The sequence below is a fragment of the Phaseolus vulgaris genome, chromosome 5 (genome assembly GCF_000499845.2).
Source record: "Phaseolus vulgaris cultivar G19833 chromosome 5, P. vulgaris v2.0, whole genome shotgun sequence".
Lineage (NCBI taxonomy): Eukaryota > Viridiplantae > Streptophyta > Magnoliopsida > Fabales > Fabaceae > Phaseolus > Phaseolus vulgaris.
In genome coordinates this window covers 33612563-33639846 of record NC_023755.2, presented here as the reverse complement: position 1 = coordinate 33639846, position 27284 = coordinate 33612563, and the positions used below count along the sequence as shown (strand labels likewise).

The 27284-nt window shown below is 34.9% G+C and overlaps 1 protein-coding gene across 1 annotated transcript; it reads right to left on the bottom strand.

The window, feature by feature from the left end:
• Positions 1 to 10885: 10885 nt before the first annotated feature.
• Positions 10886 to 11920, bottom strand: LOC137834351 (uncharacterized). Its single transcript, XM_068642410.1, has one exon. It carries the CDS (start codon positions 11918 to 11920, stop codon positions 10886 to 10888), a length of 1035 nt encoding a protein of 344 aa, XP_068498511.1.
• Positions 11921 to 27284: the final 15364 nt, after the last annotated feature.

Here is a 27284-nt window from a genome sequence, read left to right as displayed (position 1 = left end):
CCAAATCTGTCATTTCAAAAACAGCCTTCAATCTATTTTTGAATTGCTCAATCTCTGTCATTGAGCTCCCTGTGATTAACAAATCATCCATATATAGACATACATAGATTAAGCTTTGACTTTGCAACTCTCTTACATACACTCCATATTCTACTGAACACTTTGTGAAGCCGAGCTTGAGCAAAAACGAATCTATCAGTTTATTCCACACTCTGGGAGCTTGTTTGAGTCCATAAAGTGCTTTCTTAAGTTTGAACACTTTGTGGTTGGCATCCTTTGCTTCAAAACCTGATGGCTGAGTCACATAAACCTCCTCTTCTAAAATTCCATTCAAGAATGCAGATTTAACATCCATTTGATAGATTTTCCAGTTTCTAGAATTGGCCACAACAATCACAAATCTAATGGTTTCCAATCTGGCCACTGATGCATAGACTTCAGTGTAGTCTATTCCATGTTTCTACAGAAAACCCTTAGCAACTAATCTTGCTTTATGCTTGGCTATGCTGCCATCAAACTTGAGTTTTATCTTGAAAACCCATTTGACATCAATTGGTCTTTTTCCCTTTGGCAAAGCCACTAATTCCCAGGTTTCATTTCTCTCTAGTGATTCCAGCTCTTCAATCATTACACTCTTCCACTTTCTATCAACTATTGCCTCCTTCCAAGTGATTGGCTCAATGTCTGCCACAAATGCTAAGTGAACCAACTCTCCTTCATCAGTGATCAAATTATCATTGTAAACTTCATGATCTGTTAATCTAGAAGAAGGAAATCTTTGCCTTTGTGATCTTCTAGATTCTGGCTCAACTATATTTTCATGTTCTTCATCTTGCTGTTGTCCACTGTCTCCTAAAAAACAATGAATCTGTTTTACAGATTTACTCCAATTCCAGGATGCATTCTCATCTACAACAACATCTCTGCTGATGAGAATTTGCTGCTTTACTGGGTTGAACAACCTGTAAGCACCCGTTGGATGATATCCAATTAAGATAAGAGCTTCACTCTTATCTTCCAACTTCTTCCTCTTTTCATCTGGAATATGCCTATAGCATAAGGAACCAAATATTTTCAAATGACTAACAGTTGGTTTAAGTCCAGACCAAATTGTTTCTGGTACAGCTGCCTCCAATTTATTTGTAGGACACCTATTGAGAATATAGGCTGCAGTGGTGACAGCCTCTCCCCAAAAACTATGAGGCAACCCCTTGCCTTTGAGCATGCACCTTGCCATATCAAGCAAAGTTCTATTTCTTCTCTCTGCAATTCCATTATGTTGTGGAGTGTAAGGAGTTGTCACTTCATGTTCAATTCCTTTTGCAACACAAAATTCTTCCAGCTCTTTGGAATTGAATTCTCCACCTCCATCAGTTCTGAAAATGGTTAAGGCATAGCCTGATTGCCTTTCAACCTTAGCACAAAATTTTACAAAGCTTCCAAACACCTCACCTTTCGCCTTTAATAGGTAAATCCAGATTTTTCTGGTAAATTCATCCACAAAAGTAAGAAAATACCTATTACCTCCAAGTGAATTGCTATCAAGAGGGCCACATACATCTGAATATACAACCTCCAAAGGCTTCTTTGCTCTTTGCAGTACTGATTTCTTGAAATTCTTTCTTGATTGCTTCCCAAATAGGCAACCTTCACAAGTCTTATGAGATAGGTTGATTGGTGGCAACCCTGTGACCATTTGTTTACTGCTCAGTTTGTTCAAACTCTTGAAATTCAAATGGCCAAATCTGTAATGCCACACCATATTTGTTTCCTCTTTATCCCCAATTGAAGACAAACATTGTGCAGTTGATGTATTAAGGTTAGTATTAAAAGTCCTATTTTTAGACAAAGGTTCCTTAAGAACTAACCTTGATTTCTGATCATAGATCTTGATAGAATTATGCTCCATTGACATTTTGAATCCCTTTTCCAGTAGTTGGCCTAAGCTGAGAAGATTATTCTTCATTGATGTCACATATAGGACATCATTCATACAACCAACTCTTCCATCTTTACAAGTGAATCTGACCTTGCCAATTCCTTCAACAGAGATCATACTATTATCTGCAAATCTCACATTGTTTTTGACATTAGAATCAAAATCAATAATCCACTCCCTGTTGCTAGTCATATGATTGGAACAACCTATGTCTAAGTACCAACTTGAAGCATCTTCATCCTGATTTGTAGTGGCCATTAATAACACTTGATCTAAATCAGAATCTTCATCTTCTTGACCTAGATGTGCCTCATCTTTCTTGAAAACTTTTCTAGTATTGTTACTGTTATCAGCTCCCCAACATTCAACTGCAAAATGACCATACTTTCCACAATTATAACACTGCAGTTTTCTTTTATCTTGGAATTTCTTGGATCCATGATCTTGACTCCCTCTACCAGCAAGCAATTTATGCTTTTGCACACTATTTTGACTTTGGTTCTGATTGCTTAAAGCAGGCCAGTCACTTGATTGACTTCCTCTTCCTCTTCCTATTCCTTTCTTTTTCCAGCCAGTTCTTCCTCTGCCTCTGCCAGCAGTTTGAGCCTGGAAAACTTGCTCTACTACCTTTTCTTGAAAGTAACCGTTGCTCATGTGCTTCAAGAGAATTTTGGAGTTCTTCTACTGTCATTTCATCAAGATCCTTGGATTCTTCAATTGCCACTACAATGTGATCAAAAGCAGGAGTCAAAGTTCTAAGAATCTTCTCAATCACCTTTGAATCAGGCTACTTCTCATCACAGCCTCGCATGGAATTTGCAATTGCTTGGATTTTACCAAAGTAATCACACACTGATTCTTGATCAGTCATGGAAAACAATTCAAATTGTCTTCTGAGTGATTGAAGCCTCACCTTCTTAACCCTACCAGTATTTCCATAGGTCTATTCCAGTATGTCCCAAATATGCTTGGCAGATTCAGATTTTGAGATTTTCTGGAAAATGGCAGCTGAGACACACTGATGTACTAACATCCGTGCCTTGCAATCAATCTTTTTATTTTCTTTTGATTGCTTCTCAGACTTTTTCTTCTACTCCTCTGTTTCAAGCTTGGTTGAATCTTGAAACCCAATCTTGACAACTTCTTCTAATTCTTGAAAACCAAGAATGGCTTCCATCTTCACAATCCAATCATCATAATCCTTCCCATCGAACACCGGAAGACTCCCTGGAACCACACCAAATGCAACCATGATAGCTATCACCTACAGCAGTCAACCTCCAATTCTTGGCTTGCAAAACAGCAGATCCTCCTCTGCTCAAAGTTCCAACAACAGTCTTACCCTTACTGCCAGGAAACCACACAAGTCCCCCCTCCCTATGCTCTTGATACCAATCTGTTGAGAATTAATTGATAATTGGAATTGAAACTGAAATCTCTTTATTAGAAAAATTGTACTGATACAATACAAGCAATACTATTTATAGTTGTTAAAAACAAAATGAATTAAAAACATTCTGATAACAGAAATATCTAGCTTTAAGTTTTGGATAGTTAGAGTTAACAACCTAACTCTTTTATTTAGCTTATTTCAACACCAACAATGTTTGGCATTTGAATGATCAAACTCTGGTTGGCCTTTACTGTGGTGATAATGGTCATGAATGCATTCTTGATGGGAATATAATGTTATTGATTAGTACATAATTTGTCATGGGAGAGTGAGCCTGGAAAGGGAGTACTGGCTTTGAGTTCTACATTAATGAAGTGTTTCTTCTTTTCTGGGCTTCTGGCATGTATCATTTTCACATTGCGATTCAGAACGTGGCAAAGTTATCCACGTTCCTCTGATAAGCTTCCTAAATGAATAAATGCGAGAAGCTCATTCTCTCTCTTGGTCTTAAATGTGGTTCTGTTTTTTTCTAATAAATTTGTGATTAATCATATCTTCAATGCAATTTCAGGAAAAGGGGGCTTAGTAATGCACCCAAACTAACATTTCCAAAGCACGAATTAGACCTAGAACGCACATATAGATGTCATTTTGCTCTTAAATTAATATGATTCTAACGTATACTTGTTTAACACTAGAGAGATGATAATATAATTGTGGTCAGATGATCCCAAGTCTCCCAACGAATCCAATAGTGAAATCCGTAAACCATGTTTAAAATGTATCTGCAAGCAATAAAAGTTAGTAATAATAATAAAATAAAAGGGGGTTTGAGATAGTTGTGTAGAAAATATAAAAGAGATTAAAACAACAAATAAAAAGCTGTTGATCCCTAAGTTATTCCATGTAGAGGCAAAACAAAAGAATTACAAAAAAGAAAAGAAATTAAGAAAACCCTATGAAGCTCCTCCTTTTCTGCTTGTGTCCTTTTATAGACTTTTCTGCTTGTGTCCTTTTATAGACTTTTCTGCTCCAAGGATCTTGAGAAAATATTGTAGTTTATATTTTGTTAACCGTTTACAAGTTTTCATAATTCTTGTATTTTGCAGAAGATTTGCTTCCAATTCTGTTTCTGAGATATCGTAGATTTTATTTTCTCTTTCTTCTCCTCCGAATTTGTTTCCCTTGGTTCAACAAGCAACTTAGACTTTTGCATATTTGGTTATTCAGCTTCCTTTGGATAATTTACTCTAAAAACACAAAATTAACAAAAATAATAGTTAAGACCCAAATAAACTCAATTATAATAATATTAATTAAAACAATGAATTTATTTATTATTATAATCCAATAATCTATGATTAAGGCTATTGAGTGTGAATAAATATATGCTCATCACACATCTATACGTATAAGTTACGTGGTTTTTAATTTACTAAAGAAATTAATATTGAAATAAATTCTCAGACCTCCTTAAAATGTAGTCTCTTTTGTTTTTTCCTCTCTTGCAATTTGATGAAATCTTTTTTCAAAATTAATTAGTATTTAGTTAAGAATTTTCCGTAAGCTTTCATTTTTCACGCTTATTTGGATTGGAAGCTGTTGCAACTGCTAGATCCTAGCTCTTTGACGGTCTTCATGTACCATTGTTTCTGAACTTGTTGAGTTCGTTTCCTGATTAGATGGATCTGTATTTGGTCCTGATAGAAATCAAGAACCACTGCTAAAAAGACAATATAAGAGAAAATAGAAGAGTAGTTGTTGAAGAAATATAATTTTGGGTGCTTAAGTTGGAATTGGATGAACCAAATAACCCTCTCACAGGTTTGATATCTAACTCAGATTTTTAACAGAATCTTAAGTTTCTAAGTACGTCCTAACTGGCTGACAGCTGAGCAAAGTATACTGCATCTTCCGATCGTATAACTGGAGGGAATTTCTGAACAAATGACTGCACTTTCTGTTTTCTCTTTCTTCATTCCCAGAGAGTATGCAAGTAGATTTGAAATTTAGTGAGATAGGCTCTAAGTCTGTAATTAATGATTTTATTTTGTGTTACTTTAGGTGTCTATAATTAACATGCTGTGTAGTATAATGTTAATCATAATTTTGTATTATTAAGGAATTATCACAATTCTAGTAGTTCTAATATTGATTATTTTATTTTAAAACTTTTATATAATAATAGTTTGTGGTTTTACAAATTTAGCTTTTTATTTTTCTCTATCAACAATGAATTAATAGAATAAAAAGACACTTCATAAATATTTCAACCTTTATACATAAGTCTTTCTTAGTTTAAGAAAACATCAATACAAGCAAACTAAATGAAACAACACTTAATTCAAGAATCTTAAACTATTAAAGAATCCCCACTACCCTTATAACCCCAAAATTTAAAATGGATATGCATAAAAACTCAACATAAAAAATAATAACAGAGTTGTTTATAGAGAAACGCTTAAGAAGCCTCATGCATCCTATATAAGCTCAAAACGAAACCACTATGCTGCTGCTATAAATCAAGAACTGACCATATAATATAGGTAATCGTTGCCGCATCATTTAAAGTTGATAGTTAGCTCTCCTCTAGGACTATGCAACAGGAATTGTTCAGTTTAAAAACAAAAAATCCAAAAGCATGAAAGAGCTCTAAATTAACTCAACAATTCGCCTCCTCCATGATTGATATTAATTCTTCTGCTCCAAAGGAGTCCCTGGCTTGAAATTCTACTGCTGCCCTAGAGGAGCATAAGTCCTTCATCTTCCCAAAGGTTCTACAGCCCTGCTGTGCACTTGACAGCATCTCAAGCCACAGCTTTGGTGACTCATTCCTACATCTTCCATCCTCCACAAAATGCTTCTCATGTTCTACATCACTTAATGGACATCCCTTGCCTCTAGTTCCGCACCACCACCTTAATTGATTAATCCTTGCCCTGCTGCCACGGATATGTCAGAAATGCTCTACAAAAAATCAAGTATACACAAAATAATTATGCAAATGCTGACCACCCGATTGCTTGAACCACCACCCTCCTTCATCACTTAAACTCCAAAATGCCTTCTGTATATGCAGGACGACAGAAAGAGTAAGCACAACACCGATAAACAACAAACACAAACATATACCATATTACAAAGTGGATGAAAGGCTATAATCTCTAGTCGATGCGGGATCTCCAACACACCCCTCACGCCGAGACTGCCAACTCGTGCGTGAGACTATATATTATGGGTGGTTCAATAGCGGCTCGATAGCGGGTGGCACGATAGGCCCAACACAAACACTCGTTAGGATAGTCTCGAAATGACTCTGATACCATATTACGACTTTAAGCCTAACTCAACCCCATAAAACTGGCTCATGAGGTTGAGGTTTGCACCAACTTATATACAATGAAAGGCTCTAATCTCTATTTGATGTGAAATCTCCAACAATTATTACAAAATAGAACAGAGATGAACAAAAGAGTAAACTGAAGACAAAGGATATGAGAATGAATATCTCTTCTTTCTTATTATTCAAATAAAAACAAATGGTCTGAATATATACAAGTAGTACACTCATTCTAGGGTTTAACTAAAGAAGGAAAGAATCAATAATTAAATACTAGAATCATAACACACAAAGATAAAATAAAGGTTATTCCCCTCTATAAAGAGAAATAACTGATAATTAGAAAAGACACCCAATTATTCTTCTCTATAAAGAGAAACAACTGATAATTAGAAAAGACTCCCAATTAATATTAGGATCCTTCTGTAACTCTAGTATCCGTATCCTTTAATACCCCGCCACAAGCTGGAGAGCAAATATTTATGAGACCCAGCTTGGAACAAATATTCTTAAAAGATTGAGGACTTAAAGTTTTGGTATAAATATCAGCCTGTTGCTATGTGGTGGAAATGGAAAGCAAAAATGGATGAGACTCTTCTTTAATTTTTCCGTGACCACGTGACAATCTATTTCTATATGTTTTGTACGCTTGTGAAATACTGGATTTGCTGCAATGTATCTTGCTGAGTCATTGTCACAGTATAAAAGAGATGGTTGCTCAAAAGGAACTTTGAAATCTTGAAGAAGATAAGTTAGCCATTGAATTTCACATGTAACAGTGGCCATTGCCCTATATTCAGCTTTACAAGAACTCTTTGATATTGTTCCTTGCTTCTTTGATTTCCAAGATATAAGAGAATTCCCAAGATACACACTAAAATCAGTCACTGATTGTCTTGAATCACTGCAGGTGCCCCAATCACTATCACAAAAGGCTTTGAGATGAATAGAAGTAGTGGAAGAGAAAATAGACCAAGACTTGGAGTCCCTTTGATATATCTGAGAATTCTAATCGCTGCATTATAGTGAACAATTGTAGGCTTAGCAAAAAACTGAGAAAGTTGTTGCACAGAAAATGTTATGTAAGATCGGGTATTAATGAGATACATAAGTCTTGCAATCAATCTTCTGTAGGCTTGAATACCTGTGAAAGAAATACTTCCAATAGAAGAGAATTTCTCATGATTATCAATAGGAGTGGGTGCAGGTTTGCAGGCTAAAAGACTTGCATCGATTAATAATTCCAATGCATATTTCCTTTGATTTATCATTATTCCTGTCTTACTTCTTGCTACTTCTAGACCAAGAAAGTATCTTAAATTCCCAAGATCTTTAATATTGAATTCTAATTCTATGCTTGTTTTGATTCGAACAATCTCTTCTTTATAATTTCCTGCCAATATTATATCATCCACATATGTCAATAATGCTGTAAAAGATCCTTCAGAATAATTAATGAACAAGGAATGATCATTCATAGATTGAGTATATCCCATAGAAAGCAAAAATGATGACAGTTTGGCAAACCATTCTCTGCTGGCTTGCTTAAGGCCATATAAAACCTTTTTTAGTTTACAAACTTTTCCTGGTGGAATAGAAGTCAATCCAGGAGGAGCAACCATGTATACATCTTCTTTCAAATCTCCATGTAAAAAGGCATTGTTTAAGTCTAATTGTTTCAATTCCCAATTATAAATAGAAGCTAAAGAAAGGAGCAACCTTATGATGGTCATCTTTGCTACTAGAGAGAAAGTATCGAGGTAGTCAATGCCTTCTGTTTGTGTATATCCCTTTGCCACTAACCTTGCTTTATACCTTTCAATTGTTCCATCAGCCTTATATTTTATATTAAATACCCATTTGCAACCTATGGCAGCTTTGTTCTGAGGCAGAAGAGCAGTCTCCCAAGTTTGATTTGACTCTAAAGCAGGTATCTCATTGTATAGCTTTTCTCCAACAGTCATGTTTCCCAACTTCAGAATAAGTGTTTGGCTCAACATGTGAAGAAAGAGACATAACAAAAGATTTGTAAGAAGGTGATAAATTGCTACAAGACAAAACAAAATTCAAAGGATATTTAACGTTTGAAGATGTACTGGAAACATTAAGATTACAATGATAATCCTTTAAATACTTAGGTGATTTTTTTTATTCTTGTGCTCTTTCGGACAAATGGATCTGATTCAGAACTTTGTTCTATATTATGATTTTCATTGAGGTTTTAGTCTATATGGGAACAATCTTCTTCTGAAACTTCAATTTGTCACTCACAATTATTATCACTGCTATTTTCAACATTATCCATAAAATCGGTTTATGAGATGAGGTTTGCATCTACTTATATACAATGAATTGTTTTCATCTTTAATCGGTGTGATATCTTCAACACACCCCTGAATGCACACAGATGTTTATACTGGTTCACTCCAATCCAGAGCTACATCCAGTCTTCTCAGAAACCCTGAGGAAATCCACTAAGCAATCACAACTTGATCACTTACACAACAACCAAGAGAATGACCTTGAACACCTCAAGAAACACACTCTTCTTGGCTAACACACCAACACCAAGATTGCTGATCTTGATCCCCTCAAGAACACACAGCCAATCTCAGCAAACACAAAAACGAAACTTGTTTCACAGAGTACAAGGATTACACTTGTTACAGAAGATAATCTGAAATCAATACAAGCAGAATCCTATCACAAGGTGTATTATCACAAGGGGCAAGAATGGCTTGTGATGGCTGACTTAAGAAAATTGATCTTCAGCAAACAAAAATTTGATCATTAACGTCGGGACTGTTAGTTTCATTGCTAGTATCTTGAACTCTTTGGTATGGAAAAACATGTTCATAAAAGACAACATCCCTAGACACAAAAATTTCTCTTGATTGAATATTCAACAAAATATATCCTTTTGTCCCCCGTTGAAAACCAATAAAAACACATTTTTGATGCTCTTGGATCAAATTTTCTTCTATTTGTTGACAAGGTGCTAGCATAACATAAAGAACCAAACACCTTTAATCCATTAAAATTTGCATCAGTTTTGAAAAGCATTTCATGAAGAGAAGAATAGTTTAAAACAGGTGTGGGAAGCATATTTATAATATGCACAACATGTATCACAGAATATGACCAATACATTTTGGGTAAATGAGATTGTATCATAAGAGCTCTTGCTACATCTAATAAATGACCATGTTTCCTTTCAACTATACTATTTTGTTGTGGAGTATTGACACATGATGTTTGATGTATTATTCCTTTACTGACAAAAAAAGATGTCATGAAAAATTCAGTTACATTATCACTTCTTATTATTTTTATTGTTGTCTCAAACTGTGTTTGAACAAAAATAACAAAATTTTCCAAAACCTTAACAACTTCAGATTTTTGTTTCAAAAGAAAAATCCATGTGTACCTCGAATAGTCATCAACTATGGTCAAAAAATATTTATGACCATGAATTGATGGTATTGAGTATGGTCTCCAAATATCTACTTGAATCAAATCAAAACATTTTTTTTTATTTAGATGTACTAATAGGAAAAGAAAGTCTTTTTTGCTTTGCAAAATGAAAAACATCACAAACAAAAGATTTGTTATATTTAACAAAATGAAATTTATTCTTGATAACATCAATACATTTATTTGAAATATGACCTAATCGAAAATGCCAAAGGGTTTCTAGATCACTAGCATTGACATTAACAGTATTGATGGTGTGTGTACATTCAAGGGGTTTAATTTGAAATTTCTGGTAAGATGGGATCCTGAGTATATAAAGTCTATCTTGCATCTTAGCGATTCCAATCATCTTCATAGTTATTTTGTCCTGAATGTGACAACCATTGGAGTCAAAGGTAAGAACACAAGATAGTTTATCAATCAATTTTGCTACGGAAAGAAGATTAAAATTGAAGCAAGGAATGTACAAAACATTGTCTATGACATAATTTAGATTGAGAAAAACACTTCTAGAATAATTGGCAATGACTTGATTTCCATTTGGTAATTTGACATAAATAGGATCAATTTGATGATATGAAGTGAAATAAGTTAAGGATGAACAAATGTGATCAGTAGCACCACTATCAATAATCCAAGAACTAAAAGAAGAAATAAAATTATTACCTGTTTGATTGGAGGGATTGGAGGGAATAATAGAGACTTGATTAGAAGCATTGCCACTGGATTTGGTCTGTTGTCAAAGAGCTAACAATGTTTGATACTGCTCAGGAGTAAAACCAATTTCTTGAGACTCCACTTCTGAATTTGAACCTTCATGATTCTGGTCATTATTATTGAAATTTGTATTCTGAAAAACTGCATCAGTAGTATGACTCTGATCATGATTCTGATTTTTAAACTTGAAATGAGGTGGAAAGCCATGCTTTTTATAGCATGTATCAATGGTATGCACTGTCCTTCCACAATGACTACAAATTTTGGAAGTATATCCTCTTCCATTGCTTCCTCTTCCGTATCCAGCACCTATGTCATAGGTTGTAGCATTGTTTTTATAACCTCCTTTCCTAGTAGCAATCATTGCCTTGGATTGATCACCAAATATTTGCCTCTCTTGTTGTGTAATAAGAGAGCAAACTTTATTCAAGGATGGAAAATGGTCCATCAATAGAATTTGAGTTCTCACAGTCGAATAATTATCATTTAGCCCCCTTAGAAATTTGATAATCTGGTATTGTGTTTTATATTTAGAAACATTCACAAGAGTATTGCATTTTGAGGCACATGAAGAAGCGGATAGCGGGCGGAAAAGATCAAGTTCATCCCAAAGAATTTTTAACTGAGTGAAATAGTTTGTAACAGTCAACTCACCTTGTTTAAAAGAAGAGACTATCTCCTGGATATCAGAAATACGAATCATGTTTCCTTGTGAGAACATTTCCTTTAAATCATTCCATATGTCAAAGGCACTGTCCATACAGATGATGCTCTGCGCGATGGATTGAGAAACAACCTTGAGAATCCACGAAACAACCAACATATTGGCTCTCTGCCATGTTGGAAACAATGATTTGGTACTATTGGGAGCTTCTATAGTTCCATCAATGAAACCTATTTTGTTATTTGAAATTAGGCTCATTTGAAACGAACGAAACCAATGATGATAATTTGGTCCCTCAAGAATAATAGGGACAATAAGAAATGAAGGATTATCTGATGAACTAACATGGTAAGGTGAACTAAGATCTTGTGAGGGATCATCAACTTCACCCATGAATAAATGTAGAAAGCCGAGCTCTGATCAGAGCTCCGATACCATATTACAAAATAGAACAGAGATGAACAAAAAGGAACAGAGATGAACAAAAGAGTAAACTGAAGACAAAGGATATGAGAATGAATATCTCTTCTTTCTTATTACTCAAATAAAAACAAATGGTCTGAATATATACAAGTAGTACACTCATTCTAAGGTTTAACTAAAGAAGGAAAGAATCAATAATTAAATACTAGAATCATAACACACAAAGATAAAATAAAGGTTATTCCCCTCTATAAAGAGAAATAACTGATAATTAGAAAAGACACCCAATTATTCTTCTCTATAAAGAGAAATAACTGATAATTAGAAAAGACACCCAATTATTCTTCTCTATAAAGAGAAATAACTGATAATTAGAAAAGACTCCCAATTAATATTAGGATCCTTCTGTAACTCTAGTATCCGTATCCTTTAATATGGTCACTACAACAACCAAACCAGATGCATCATAACAAAGACTCCTCTTGTAGATGACAACACCACCTACCATAGATCCTTGTAAAAATTTGATATCCCGCAGACCTTTCGAAATCAATGAGGTATGCTATAGGACTACTCTCGCCAATAACCCTTCCGGAACTAACATTGATCTCTGTTATAATTGTAGGCCTTAAACAAGAGGGGAGAAGGTGAATTGTTTATAAAAGATTTTCACAAATTTAGAAGGTACAATGAAAGCCAAAAAGAATCAATTAATCAGAAATCTTTTCAGCTGAACTTAAAACCAGTTTTCACACAAGCAACAGAAAATCAACCGGTTGTTTTTGCGAAACAATCGGTTGTTTATAGCAACAATTATAAAATTCAACCAAAAACAAATTTAAAGAGATGAGGGATAGAGAAATTTACATAGTAAATTTGTACTGGTTCACTCTTAACCAAGACCTACATCTAGTTCCCAGAAAACCTCTGAGAATTCCACTATGCAATCAAAACACCTTGGTAACACAACACACACACACACACACACTAAAGTGGTGATCTTGAACCCTTCAAGAACACACACCACCTTTGGCAAACACAACACAAAATTCAGAACACCCTCTGAATCTGAACACCAACAATTATTACAGAAATACAATTGTTATCACAGATTGAAAAGAAGAAAATACAATGCAATCTTATTCCACTCTTAGAAAGAATCTAAAGCCTTAAGCAATCTTGGAAAAACTTGATTTGAAAGCAATCTTGTGAATCAATAACAACCAGGAGCATAAAACTAATTATATATACACTCCAATCAATTGTTAAAAACATTTAATGCAAGAGCCAAATCAATTAAAACAGATTGAACTAACTTAACAAAATTCAGTTAAGAAAATTAAAAAAACAATCGGTTGATTTTTTGAAACAACCAATTGAATTGGTTTCACAACAAAGTCAACCAAAGTCAAATAGTTTCAAATCCTTTTCAAAAACCTCTAAGTGTAAAACAACCGGTTGAAACAACAATTCAACAGGTTGATATTCCACTTCTCTTTGAAAACACATCTATTTCAAAAAGGCTTAAAATCAAACAACCTTGGATAAAATATATGAATGGATTACAAATTCAAACTACCCAAAACCCACACAAACAAGCAACAACAAAGCCTTCAACCAATCTTCATGGATTTAGAGACATCAAAGCCTATCTTCAAAAATCTCCTCCTCTTTGATGAAGACAAATCCTTGGTTTGCTTGTGTTGTCTTGTTTGAATTTGAAAGCGCCTACAAAGCAAAAATTGTGCATGTACCAGATAGCAATAAAATCCAGGTTTAAACAACACCATTGAACCAGTTTTCATCATATGATTTCCAACAAGAAAACCATAAAAACCAGTGTGAAAACAAGTGAAATAAGTGCAGCATCATAGCAAAGCTGCAACAAATATACACTGGATTTAAACCAGATAAAAAACCGGATAAACTGCAGCAGTTCAACACATAAAACCAGATAATTCTTCCCCTATTTGTCTTCTAAGACAAAGTAAGATAAGGGATAAAAACAGAATTTAAAAAACTCATATCTTAAGAAAAAAACTAGAAAACCAGTGTGTGTGGCAGCACCATTGCAACAACAAACCTGTGATACCATATCAGAATTGCAGTAAAAATCTATGGTGTATCAGATTTGTGACAACAACAAAATTAACACAAAATTGAAGTACCATAGACCCCAGAAATTACAACAAGGAGACCACAATTTCTCCCCCTGTATTTTTTTCATCCAGCAGTTCTCTAAATGGAAAATATGCAGCTTTCTTGCACAGGTCAAAGAGATCTGAACTAGTGTAACCTTCACATAAGAAAGCTATACATTCAAAGTCAAAGTTTTCTTCAATCTCTCACCTTTCAAGATAACATTCAATATCTCGACCCTTTTCCTTTGATCTAGAATATCAATTTCAAATGCTTGAGGAAGATGTCAAAGTATTGCTTCATCATGTTCCAAAAAGTTGTTAAGTTCATCAATGAATATGATGGCAGGTAGGAGTTTATGAGCTAAGCTAAATATGGCAGACACAAGTTTGGGCATCTCAAAATCACTTGCTCATCAAGTTTGATATCCAAACATTGATAAAAACTACTTCAGACTCCTTAGCAATAGCTTTGGCAAACATGATCTTCCCCGTGTTAGGTGGTCCTTACAACATGACACTCTTTTGTAAGACCTTAGATCTTGGTCCCCAATATCAGAAGCCATATGCTTTGCTGCAACAAGTTCAACCTCACTAGAGCACACACCATATGTAGTACCAGTAATAGAGCACTTTAAAAAGTTCATCTCAAGTTGGTCTCACCATCTAAATTCTTGGGTATTACCTACGGACTGTTGTTCGTGGGTATTACCTACAGACTCTTGTTCGTGGATATTACTTACGGACTACTATTCGTGGGTATTACCTACAAATTATTGTTCATGGGTATTACCTACGTACTGTTGTTACCAATGAACTCATATTATGTAGATAACTTGCTTACACCAACATTACATACAATTTTTTTTTTCCGTAGGAAGTCCATAGGTAGTGCTGATTTACCTACAAATTTCTGGTGTTACATACAAATTTGGTTCGTAGATAAATAAGTTCTTTTTGTAGTTTTCTATGAAGTTAGCAAAAAAACTATAAATAAACACAAAGAATAAATAGTTAAATAGGACTGAAGCTTTATTTATTTATTTGTGCAGCTAGCAGGTATGTGACTTGTAGTTAAGCATGAATGAGGTTTAAAGAGGCATGGGGAGATAATCTATTAGTATAGAATTTGAATGATGTGTGTTCCTTGGTGCATAATCATGGTTGAAGGTGTTGCATTTAAGAATGTGGAGTACTTAAACTTAAGTAAGAGTAGTAGTGTAGATATAGAAGGTAGTTGATGAATGTAAAGGAAGGGTTGTTTGTAGCTTTATGGATAACAAGAATTATATTGTGGCTCCTTATGAAAAAACAAATTATAAGAGGTTTGGTTTTCAACTAGTGAAGTAAGTAGTCTTTTTTATCAAGAAACAACATATATGTTTGGTTTCTTGTTCTTACACGTGTATTGTTGATGCATATCCCACTTGTCTACTCTTTTCTTTTGTAAATGTTAGGTTGGTTAGTGATATTTTTTTTCATTTGTAGAAAAGACTATTCATAAACATATGGTTAATTTCATCTAATAACAAATTCACCAACCTTGATTTGCCACTTTGTATTAGAGAATAAAACAAATTTCAAATTGTTTTGATGACCAATATATTTTTGTTTATTCTGAGATTTGGAGATACAAGTCATGTCATGTCTGATATATATAATAGATAAAAATGATGTGTGGGTACGAATGAATGGACATTTAATTTACTCTCATTTACTTTGTTTATCTCCCTGTATAGTTATATTACATGTCTGGTTTAAATTATATTTATAGGACTGACACATTAAATAAAGTTTTTTGTTTTAATTAACTTTATGTCTATATCTAATTTTTAATTCCCAATAAATTCATTCCCATTTTTTTTCTAATCTATTTGTTAATTTCCAATAAAGCTAAAGATTTGTTCATTTAATGGCAGATAAAACTTATATATTCTTTCAATAGAAACCATTTTACACTCGTATATGATATGCTTTGATCTAAAAGAGCATTTTTGTTCAAGAATTTATTTTACCTTATTTAATGTACTTGAAGAACAAATATACACTTGTAATTTATCTTTCCAGTTAGATTTTTTTGTTTATTTATTTTATTAAACTGGTCTAACAAGTCTTTCTTATAGAGTTAATGTGAGCCAGAAGAAACATAATTATTGTTGTTATTGTTAATCACATCATGAAACCAGTAGCATGTGCCTAGGTATTGATTTGTCATGTGAAACTGTATGAAAGATTATTAAGGATAAAGTTGTATGTGTGTGATAGTGTAGTTATATTAGACCTTGATTGGAATATAAATGGAGAGTCTCTCTGGGTTCTTCACTTTGGGTTTTATTTGAATTGTAGATATTGAGAATTCATCACTGGGATGGGGAGAAGTCAAGGTTGTAGGAGCATTAAGAAACATTGAATGATTTCATTGGCAAGGGAAAGATGAGGAAGCTCATAAGTTGTGGTTGAGACTGAAGAATGAGGTTGCAACTGAATTAAAGGGGAAAGAGTTTTGATGTTGAATAATTGTACACTCTGATTGTGAGATTGTAGTTGTAGTACATGTTAGGAATCTTATGTGTGCTAAATGGTAAACAAAAGTGACAATATATTGACAAGACATGTCTAAATTCACTTTCAAATATTGAAAATCCATTGAAACACTATTGATGTTTGTGTTGACAAATTTTTATTACTAACTCACTTATAGAATAAAAACATCTAAACATAAATTATTAAATTCATATGTTACAATCCAAATATAAGTAATTTGTATAATTTTCTAATGAAACAATTTACTAAAGATTTTTAATTAACATTTTTATAATTTTACTTTTTTTATTAAAAAATATTACTAAAAAAATTTAGTAACATTTTTTAAATGTCACTTTTTTATTAAAATAAGTTACTACATATTTTTAGTAACAGTTTTATAATTTTACTTTCTTTTTAAAAAATATTACTACAAAGATTTATTAATATTTTTAAAATATTACTTATTTATTAAAAAAATTTACTAAAAATTTTTAGTAACATTTTTATAATGTTATTGTTTAATTAAAAATATTACTAAAAAGATTTAATAACATTTTTAAAATATCATGTTACTAAAAATAATTAGTAATATTTTTATAATGTTATTTTAAAAAAATATTACTAAAATGATTTAGTAATATTTTTAAATTTTCACCTCTATATTAAAAAATTTATTAAAGATTTGTAGTAACATTTTTATAGTATTACTTTTTGTTAAAAACACATTACTAAAAAGATTTAGCAACATTTTTAAAATTTTATCTTTTTATTAAATAAATGTTATTAAAAGTATTTATTAATATTTTTAATAAATGTATCTATTGAAATGTAAAAATGTTAAAAAAAAGTCTTTAAATACATTAAATATTTGTTACATTAAATAAAATGTTACTAAATCATATTAATAATATTTTCTTTAATTTAGTAATATTATTTTTATGTTCCTAATTATCATATATCTATATCTAGTGGTTTTGGATTTTGTGGTGAATATAGTTTAGAATGTACGAGCATTAGAAAAATAAAGGAAAAGTATTTTTTTCATAATGAACTAAAATTAACTGATCGTAACTATGGGCTTTACTAGTTAGAACACGATGGGTGTGATTCCACAGCGACGGGCCTTTGAAAATGAAGTATGTTAAGGTTGAACCCCACTATAGATTGTTGTTCAACATATTTATTGGTAGGAAGTAATTGTATAAAAGGCATTCTCAAGACCCATTTGTAAATGGAATTTTTTTTAAATACTCTTTTAACAAAAGTTAGACAAGTATGCATGCAGAATAAGATGAATCATTTGGGAATTTTAGAAATAAGAGTTAACACGAATTAAGGGATGACAAAATATAGTAAAAAAATTTAACGCTAATTAGTAAAATATGACACTAATTAATCAACAATGTTGTGCGTGTGATTATAAGGTTATTAACGCTAATTTATTAGTGTTGTTTTTTAAAATTAACTCGGTCACTAATTCATAAATAATTTTTTAATTAAATTAATTTAGCCTTGATCAAATTGACACTAATATTTTTATTTTAAAATTTATTTAATTTAGTGTTGATTTAAGAGATGTTAAATAAAATCTTTTTTTAATATTAGTTTAAATTGCGTAGATTCGATCAAATACTAATCACAAAATAAATTATAAACGAAAAAAATAGGAAACTAAATATAGTGGATGAAGGAGATGAATATTGATGAAAAAGATAAATGTTAATGAAGTAGATGAGTGTGAATGAAAGAGATAAGAGGATAAAGGGGATGTGTGGATGAAAGGTGGAGTGGAATGCTAAGCAAAAGCCAATCACATATAGGAGAGTTTGGGGAAAGAAGGATTCGTCACAGTTTTATGCTCAAGCTGTAAGGGGTGGAAGTAATAGAGGATCAGAACTCTAAGAAGGATAATATTATACAGATAAATACAAAGGTTGGAACTTTGGAATGGTTGGGTAATTGTTATATTGGTAGAACATCAGAATACTGAAGACATGGGATTTAAAGGAAAGCTTTTTCTTGGGGGGTTTAATTTTATTAGAGTAAAATATTTGGGAGAGAACAATGTGCTTTTTTTCAATGATGGTGCTGAGACGGTGAAAAATATGGTGGAAGAAAATAAAAAGTGGTGTGACTATGTGGTTAATTCAATCGTTCCTTGGGATAATGACGTTTGTTCATGCTTCTCTATCCAACTAAATAGAATGTCTTTCTAAACCATGAAAGCTCCAAACATCCCCTACATTTTTTGGTGTTGGTCACTCTTGGATAGTTTTGATTTTCTCGGGGTCAACATGTACCCCATTTTTATTAACTACGAATCCTAGAAGAACTACACTATCCATACAAAAGGTGCATTTTTCTACATTAGCAAACAAACAAACTCCTAAGAACTAATTATACTTCCCGAAGATAATTTAAATGCAATTCTATGTTATGACTATATACTAAAATATCATCAAAATAAACAAGAACAACTTTACCTATACAATCCCTAAGAACATGACTCATAGGCCTCATAAATGTGCTAGGTGCATTAGTAACCACTCATATAGTACAAATTGGTCTTAAAAGCGGTTTTTCACCCATCACCTTCTTTAATTTTAATTTGTTGATAACCACTCTTCAGATCAACTTTGGAAAACACAATGGACCCATGCAATTAAGCCTAAGAATTGGATGTTTGTACTTAATGGTGATGTTATTAATGACTCTACAATCACAACACATTCTCCATTTGTCATCTTTTTTAGGCACCAATAAGACAGGTACAACACAAGGGTTTAGGCTTTTTTTGTACCCAACCCTTCCGCAATAGTTCTTGAACCTGGGATTCTATCTCCTTGGTTTCATCTGGATTAGTTTTGTATGTTGGTCTATTTGGTAGACTAGCTCCAAGAACTAAATCTATTTGATGTTATATGCCTCTGAAAGATGGAAGTCAAACGGGTCCTTTCCGAGGGAACACACCATCAAATTCTTTTAAAATATTTTTAATACCAGGAAGTAAAACACTGGGTTCAGAAAGTGTGACAGTTCATGTAAGTGCTCATTTACAAAGAAGGAGGCTTAGAGGTTATTCAGATAGATTTTTTATTTTAGTAAATTTGTCTCTATCTAAATGACCTCATGGGAAGGAGCACTCTTCTCCCACGCCTTAGCATTGTCCCTAAGGACTACTATTTGGTTTTCGAGATTTTTTTTTTCACTTTCTCTTTTCATTTTCATCTATACTTGATCCTCTATTACTTGTGAAGGTGTTAGAGGAAATAGTATAAACTTTTTATTTTGATGGGTAAAATTGATCTCGGTTGTAAGGCTATTGTCTGTAGTTTTCTTATCAAATTGCCAAGACCTTCCGAATAAGATGTAACAAGCTTCCATGAGTACATCCCATAAAATATTATCAATATAGTTACCCATAGAAAGATTGTCTTTTACTTGTTTATTGACAGTCAAATTCCCATCTTCATTTAATCATTGTAATTTGTAAGGCTTAGGGTGGGAAATGACTAAAGATTAAGCTTTTCAACCAGCCTAATGCTACAACAGTTGTAGCAAGAGCCACTGTCAATAATGAGAGAAGAATTATTTTTTGAAACTTTACATCTTCTATGAAAATATTCTCTCTTTGTGATTCATGATTCACATTAGGTTGATTGTTTAGGGTTCTATGGATCATTAATAATTCTCCCTCACAAGGATATGCACCCTCACTTTCCTCTTTATCTGAAGCTACATTATCCCTAAATTCATCATCTTGGCTAGTATATTCATCTTTGCCCCTTAAGATCATGTTTCTTTTGTTGGGACATTGAGATGTTATGTGACCTCTACCAATACATTTAAAACATTGTATTTCTCTAGTGTGTGTGTGTGGGACTTGCACATCTTTTCCTTTATCTAGGCTCTTGGTTGTTTCTAGTTTATTTTTATCTCTTGAATAACATTCTTCCCTTTTGTATTCTCTTTTATACTCTTTCTTGTGTAAAAGTTAGAGTAAGAACTTTCTTTACAACTTGATCCTTTTTTTAAATTTGTTTGTCCAACTTTGATACAAAGTTGGACCAAAATATTAAGATCCTTGTCGGACAAAAGTTCTATTTTATTTCTTATCTCAAGACTTAGACCACTTAAGAACCTAGATATGATGGCATTTTCTTCTTCCCTAATGGTTTCTCTCATTATATATAGCTCTATTTTCCGCCTATATTCTTCTACACTCATATTCTTTTGTTGGAGCCTTTGGATCTTGTCCATTAGCTCCCTATCATAGTAAGAATGAATATGACGACGTCTCAAGCCTCCCCAAAGATCATTCCAATATGTAATTGGAGGTTCCTTATGGTGGTGTCTTTCTCTTCCTAGGGATGTCCACCAATACATAGCGTTATTTTGAAATCTTAAGGATGTTAGGGGTATTTTTCTTTCCTTACTTACATGGTAACAAACAAATAGTTGTTTTACCTTCATTTCCATGTCTAGGTAGAATTCAACATTTTCCTTCCCAGGAAAATGAGGTAAGTCAACTTTGGTTTCTATTCTAAAGCTCTCTCTTCTAGTCCTTCTAGGCGTAGGTTGATAGTAATCATGTATTCTAAGACTCCCTTCTTTAGTATGAGAGTCATCAGACCTAGAAATTCTAAAGGGATGACTCTTTTGATATTTTCCTATTCTATAATATTTTTCTTTGATCATTCTTAACTCCTCCTCTAAAATTGTAAGATGAGAATCTCTTTCATGTTTTGTCTTCAATTATTTGATTATTATGTTGTAGTTGCCTTAGTTGAAGTGGTTGAAGATCAGTGAAACACATTCAACACATGAAGGAAACATAATGAACAACACAAAATTGAAAACAAACAACACAAACTCAAAGAAGAATTAAAAACACTTAGCTTGAACCATAGTTGAGCTCATGATAGCTTGAAACCTCCATGAATTGGCTTGGTTCCTCAAATCTAGATTGGATTGGTATAAGAAATGAAGTATGGAGGTAAAGGAGGAACTACAAAGAGCTCTTGCAACCTTGGAGTGTCGTGAGGTGTATGGAAAGTGGTAGTTAGGCCTAATCACTTGGACAAAATGAGAGAGACATCAAACGAGGTGTCTACCCTAGAGAGAGAAGACAAGGAGAGTTTTGCTTGCAATGTTGGCAGCATAACTCTAATATATTTGATCTAAAATTTGATGAGCGAAACACCTCCATTTATAGGTGAAGGGTCCAACCAATTTACAAGCATAATGGTAGGAGATTTGAATTCAAATTAGGCGCCTAAAGCTAGTCACACTTGCCATGTGAAGATGTGTGATTCATGTGACTTAATTAGGTTTAGTGATCGACCTAAGGTTTAATGTGACTTGAAATGAGCCCAATTATACCCTAGGTAGGTTTAGAAACCCTAACCAATCCTAGTTTACTTAAGGAAAAATACAAGCTAAAAATCTTTACTACTTTGAACAATTTTTTTTTTTTTGCAAGGAATTAACCTATTCTAATTTTTAGAACTAGGTCATGACTTTTCAAAAGTGTACAAGAGTGTGTCTTTGCTTGGAGTAGTTGAGTCCCACTCTTCTTGTATTTTCTGGCTATTGCCCTAGTAGTTGGTCTTTTGCAAGGGATATGCTAATAATCGTAGTTTTATATCCATTTTTAGTTAATAAGTTAATGTATGTTACTTATGGGTTTTATGCAAAAGGAAAAATAGAAACTCCACCAAATCAAATCAAATCTTATGATAAGGACTTCACACTTATCATTTCAGTGAGATTTTAGAAATATTTAACCAAGGTACATTTTTCTAAGTACACCTATCATTTTGATCAAGCTATTTGTTATCGTTGATAACCTTTGCTTTTATTCCATTAATTGTTGAACTATAGTATCCTTTCATCCCATGTATAATATTGTCTTTTTTATGCTACAGTGAGTGCATTTATAAGCTTTAATTATTATGTTTTTAAGGTATGGGCTAGAATTTGGACTGTTTTAAAACATCACTTTATATCAGCAAGGAGTCATCGAGATGAGAAAATTGCTATGTATGTCATAGATTCTCTAAGACAGCTTAGTATTAAGTATTTGGAGCGTGATGAACTAGCAAAGTTTTCGTTCCAAAATGATATTCTCAAACCATTCATTGTTCTTATGCGAAATAATTAAAGTGAATCCAAAAGGAGGCTAATCGTTGGCTGCATTGTCCAAGTATTTTTTATCAGTAATAAAAAATTAATAAATATGAATCATTTCAGGGGTAGTCCAACCCTTATACAAAATTGCACTTTATCCTCCTCCTACCAAGAAACGCCTACCATACTGATAAAGCCACATAGCCAAACAAAATAAAAATTATCAAACAAGGCATCAAGAAACTAGCCTCATACAAGCCAAAGAGTTCCAACACCAACTAGAATAGGCAAACAAACCAAAACGAGATTTTGAAGAAATTCAAGATCAAACATTTATTTGAACCAATGCGAACACTTCAGACGCGTCAACAACACCCCTTTTAAAGATGACATTGTCCCTGTGCTTCTAGATTTCACTCACTACTCCAACCCAAATTGCACCCCAAATATCATTAACCGGACCTGAAGCATGCACATCCTAAACTGTAAAAAATTTGACACAAGATCGTTGTGAAACACAAGTGACACACCAAGCCACCCAAAACAATGAATCCAAACAAGCCAAGCAAATCTGCAATTAGAAAACAAGTGGTGACAAGACTCCTCCTCCTTCCCGCACAAACTGCACAAAGCTTTTTCAACCAATATACCACGCCTTTCGAAATTTACCCTAGTAACAATCTTATTCTCCATCAACTTCCAAGCAGTGAGAAGTGCAGAAAGCAAAGCTTTACACCTCCACAACTTGTTGTACACAAAAGACAACTCCTCATCATGATCCCTCCTTAACAAAACGTAGGCGGAGTTAATCGAAAAAGTTTGAAACTCCCCAACCTACCAAGCCCAACTATCCTCCTCTTCCAAGTCCAACCACGCTACTTGCAAAACCTAAAAGAGATGACTCACCAAAGGCTTCTCCCATTCGAAAAAAAAAAACCTTTGCTAGTTTAAATGTCAAACCCAAACACCATCAGTCCAGACCCCAAGCTCAGCCACCTTTGCAGCCTTAGCCGAACTCAGAGAAAAAAACCTTGAGAGGACTCTCTTCAATGCACCACAATTCAACCAATTGTCCTCCTAAAAAGAAATTTCCCTTCCATCACCAACTTTCCACTTAAAAGCATCTTCAAAACTCCTTCTCTAACCCTCTGAAGCCCATACCTCCTTCAAATCTTTCCACCAAAGAGAGCCCATACCTCCTTCAAATCTTTCCCCCAAAGAGAGCCCCTACTATTTTTGCCATCCTCTCTCAAACTTCTCCAACCTCCATATTTAGATTCAAGAGTCTCCTTCCACAAACCACATTTCTCCGACCCCAGCTTCCAAATCCACTTTCCCAGCAAAACCAAGTTAAAGATCCTTAGATCGATAACTCCAAGACCCCCAATTTATGAAGCTCACAAACCTTTTTCCAAGAGACCCAAGCAATCTTCCTTCCTTCTGAACCCCACCCAAAAAAAAGAATTCCTTTGAATCCTTACTAACTTGTCTGCCACCACAAAAGGCATTTTAAATAAAGACATAAAGAATAACGAGATTGAAGAAAGAACAAACTTGATCAAACAAATTCTCCCAACCAAAGTGTTGTAGGCATAAACTCTTATTCTTCCTACATTTGAGGTTAATATCACTGGATACATTAAATGAAGTTCAACTAGATTGTTGCATATTGCATATGATAAAATCTAAGGCTCGAAGCATAAAATCTGGGTGGCATAGTGTATTTATGTTGTTTACAACTTCTGTTGACGATGAATTAGAATCAATTATGGAGAGTGCATTTGAAAATGTAGAGTAGGGTAGGAAGGATTTTCTTTGATTGTGCCATTGCATTCTATTATTGTAATAAAACTAGACATATGTTAAAGAGTCATTGAAGGAGTTAATATACAATTAACTCAAATATGTTAAATATAATAAATATATTAAAGGTTAATTTCATCTTAAATATTTGATTATGTATATACTCAGTATTTCATCTTCATTGAAGGATGATGTGTTATAAGAGATTTGAGAGCAACAAACGTCATTTCCTTTAAGTATTTATTATAAATGATCATGTTATAACTAGTTCAAAATTTTGTATGAACTTTGAATATATTAACTTTTAGTAAAGTTTATGTACCGTCTCGTCCCCGGGCGTTCACCAAAGTCAAAAGTCAACATATGGTGGGGACCCTCAAGGGACCCAAGGAAGAAAGTCAACGAATTGACCACTTGAGGCGTCGCCAAGGCAGGACGTCGCCAGATGTAGGCATCGCCAAGGTAGGGCATCGATGGTATCACCCCCCGATACCCATGGGTAGGGAAGACCGTGGAGGGGGCGACACCACGAGAAGCCTCAGTACCTCAGGACAATAATAAAGAGAAGAGAAAGGTGGCTTCAAGGCCATAGTTCTAGTACCAGTAGGGAGTAACCTGACTTATGAAGTACCCATGCTACCGCAGGGAGAACCTGAGGTCGATACGACCCATGAAAGGGCCACGCCCAGGGGAGAACCACGTGCATGGTACGAGAGAAGGGTAGATACACTCCCAGGGCGAATGACTAGAGGCTGGGGCGCATGAGTTGGCACTCAGAAAGTCACCCCCTATGCCAGATGCACTTTGAGGAAAGAGGACTCACACAATGGGATAATCCTAAGTTGGGCTACGACGCTGTGAGGCCCTCTGTGTAGAGCAGCGATCAAGTCATAAGAACGCGTGGCAATAAGCACTGAAAACGTCAAGGCTTTCCTAAAAGTTCGCTAAGGTACGCGTTAATTCGGTTAAGTTTCGAACGTTTCAAGGGATATTTTTATATGCTTTCAATGCGCTTTAAATACGAGAGGTGTATAAAAAGGGGCCTTGGGACGTTTGAAAGGGATCCAGTTTTTAACCTAATTCTCACAGTTTACACAGAGACAAAAAAACCCTAGTTGTTTCACGGCGCACCCACTGTGCGCACAGACAATTAGGGCAACACAGTACTAGCTATTCAGTATTTCGACCACCTTCAGAGCATCTTTTCACGGTGTTCCAATACGGAGGTGTGTCCCTTTGATGTTTCTCGCTAGCTGACTTGATCGTCAGAGTGCAAATGACCGCGAGGGCGCCCCTTTGTTCACTTCTTTGCAGGTACTCACGACGACGCATAACGGAGGTGCCCTAGCTCGCGAGTAGAAGCCACGCACAAAGACGTCCCTGGTCAACCGACGGGAACATTTGGCGCCCACCGTGGGGCCGATATAAAACGTCAGTCCCATCACATAGTTTTCCAGTTCCAGTTGCAGTTCCCAACCCAATTCCAGTTCTCAAATCGCAGATAGTTAAGAAGGCTCCCAGAAACCACGAACATGAGACCCGCACGCGCTAGGAGTGAAGAGATGACCATGCAACAACTCATGGGCATGATGCAAGGGTTGCAAGAAGCAATGGCAGCATCAAAAGCGGAGCAAGAGCGCATGCAAGCGGATCTTATAGCATCTCATGCTAGAAATGATAGCTCCACCGCGCCAACGAGGAACTGCGCCGCAGATGGTGCGACGTAGACGAGCCTGAGACTGCCACCCCACCAAGAGAATTCTCAACGCCATTCTCACAGGCGATCCAAGAGAGAGCAATCCCCAACACATTCACGGGGCCCAAAGTAACCTTCAAAGGGATGGAGGACCCTGAGGCGCACCTCACTGCGTTCCACACGCAAATGATGATGGTAAGCGGTTCTGATGCCGTAAGGTGCAAGCTCTTCATGAGCACTTTGATTGGGATGGCCATGGATTGGTTCATCAGCCTCCCAGAGGGTCACATTACGTCTTTCACACAGCTCTCGAGGCTATTCAGAGAGCAGTATCTAGCCAACAGGGCCCCACCCCAGTTTCATACGACCTATTCGACGTGAAGCAGTATCAAGGTGAGACCCTAAAAGAGTACATAAGCCGCTTCGGGGCGCAGGTGGTGAAGGTGGGTACCACAGACGAACCCATGATCGTGTACGCATTCAGGAAAAGGGTGTGTCCCGGGTCTTTCAGCAAGTCACTCAATCGCAGCCGCCCCAAGACTTTTGCTGAAGTAAGGCGTCGGGCAGTAGAACACATTGCCTTTGAGGGTGAGGCATACGAGAAGTGCACGACTGCTGCACCCACACGCCCAATAGCACAAATACGCACACAACCTGCTAGGGTCCACGAAGCCGCCACAGAAAGAAAGAACCAAGACAGGAAGTGCACCTACGAGGCAAGGAGGACCCAGCCTAGGGGTCGAACAGAAGGAAGGAGAGAGGGAAATAGACCTCTAAGGCACAATTTTGTGGTGGAACTTAAAGACCTCATCGTTGTGCCACACATAGCTAACAGGTTCAGGCCACCGGTGAAGTCTGACAAAGTGCTGAGACCTCACAAAGAGTCATGGTGCGAGTTTCACGAAGCATTCGGGCACCATATTAACAACTGCTTAGCGCTGGGCTATCAGTTGAATGAGCTTGTGAAGAATGGTTTCCTAAAAGATTATCTCGCTGGCTCTACTACAATCACAGCCACGACAACACCAGAGGAAGGTCAAGC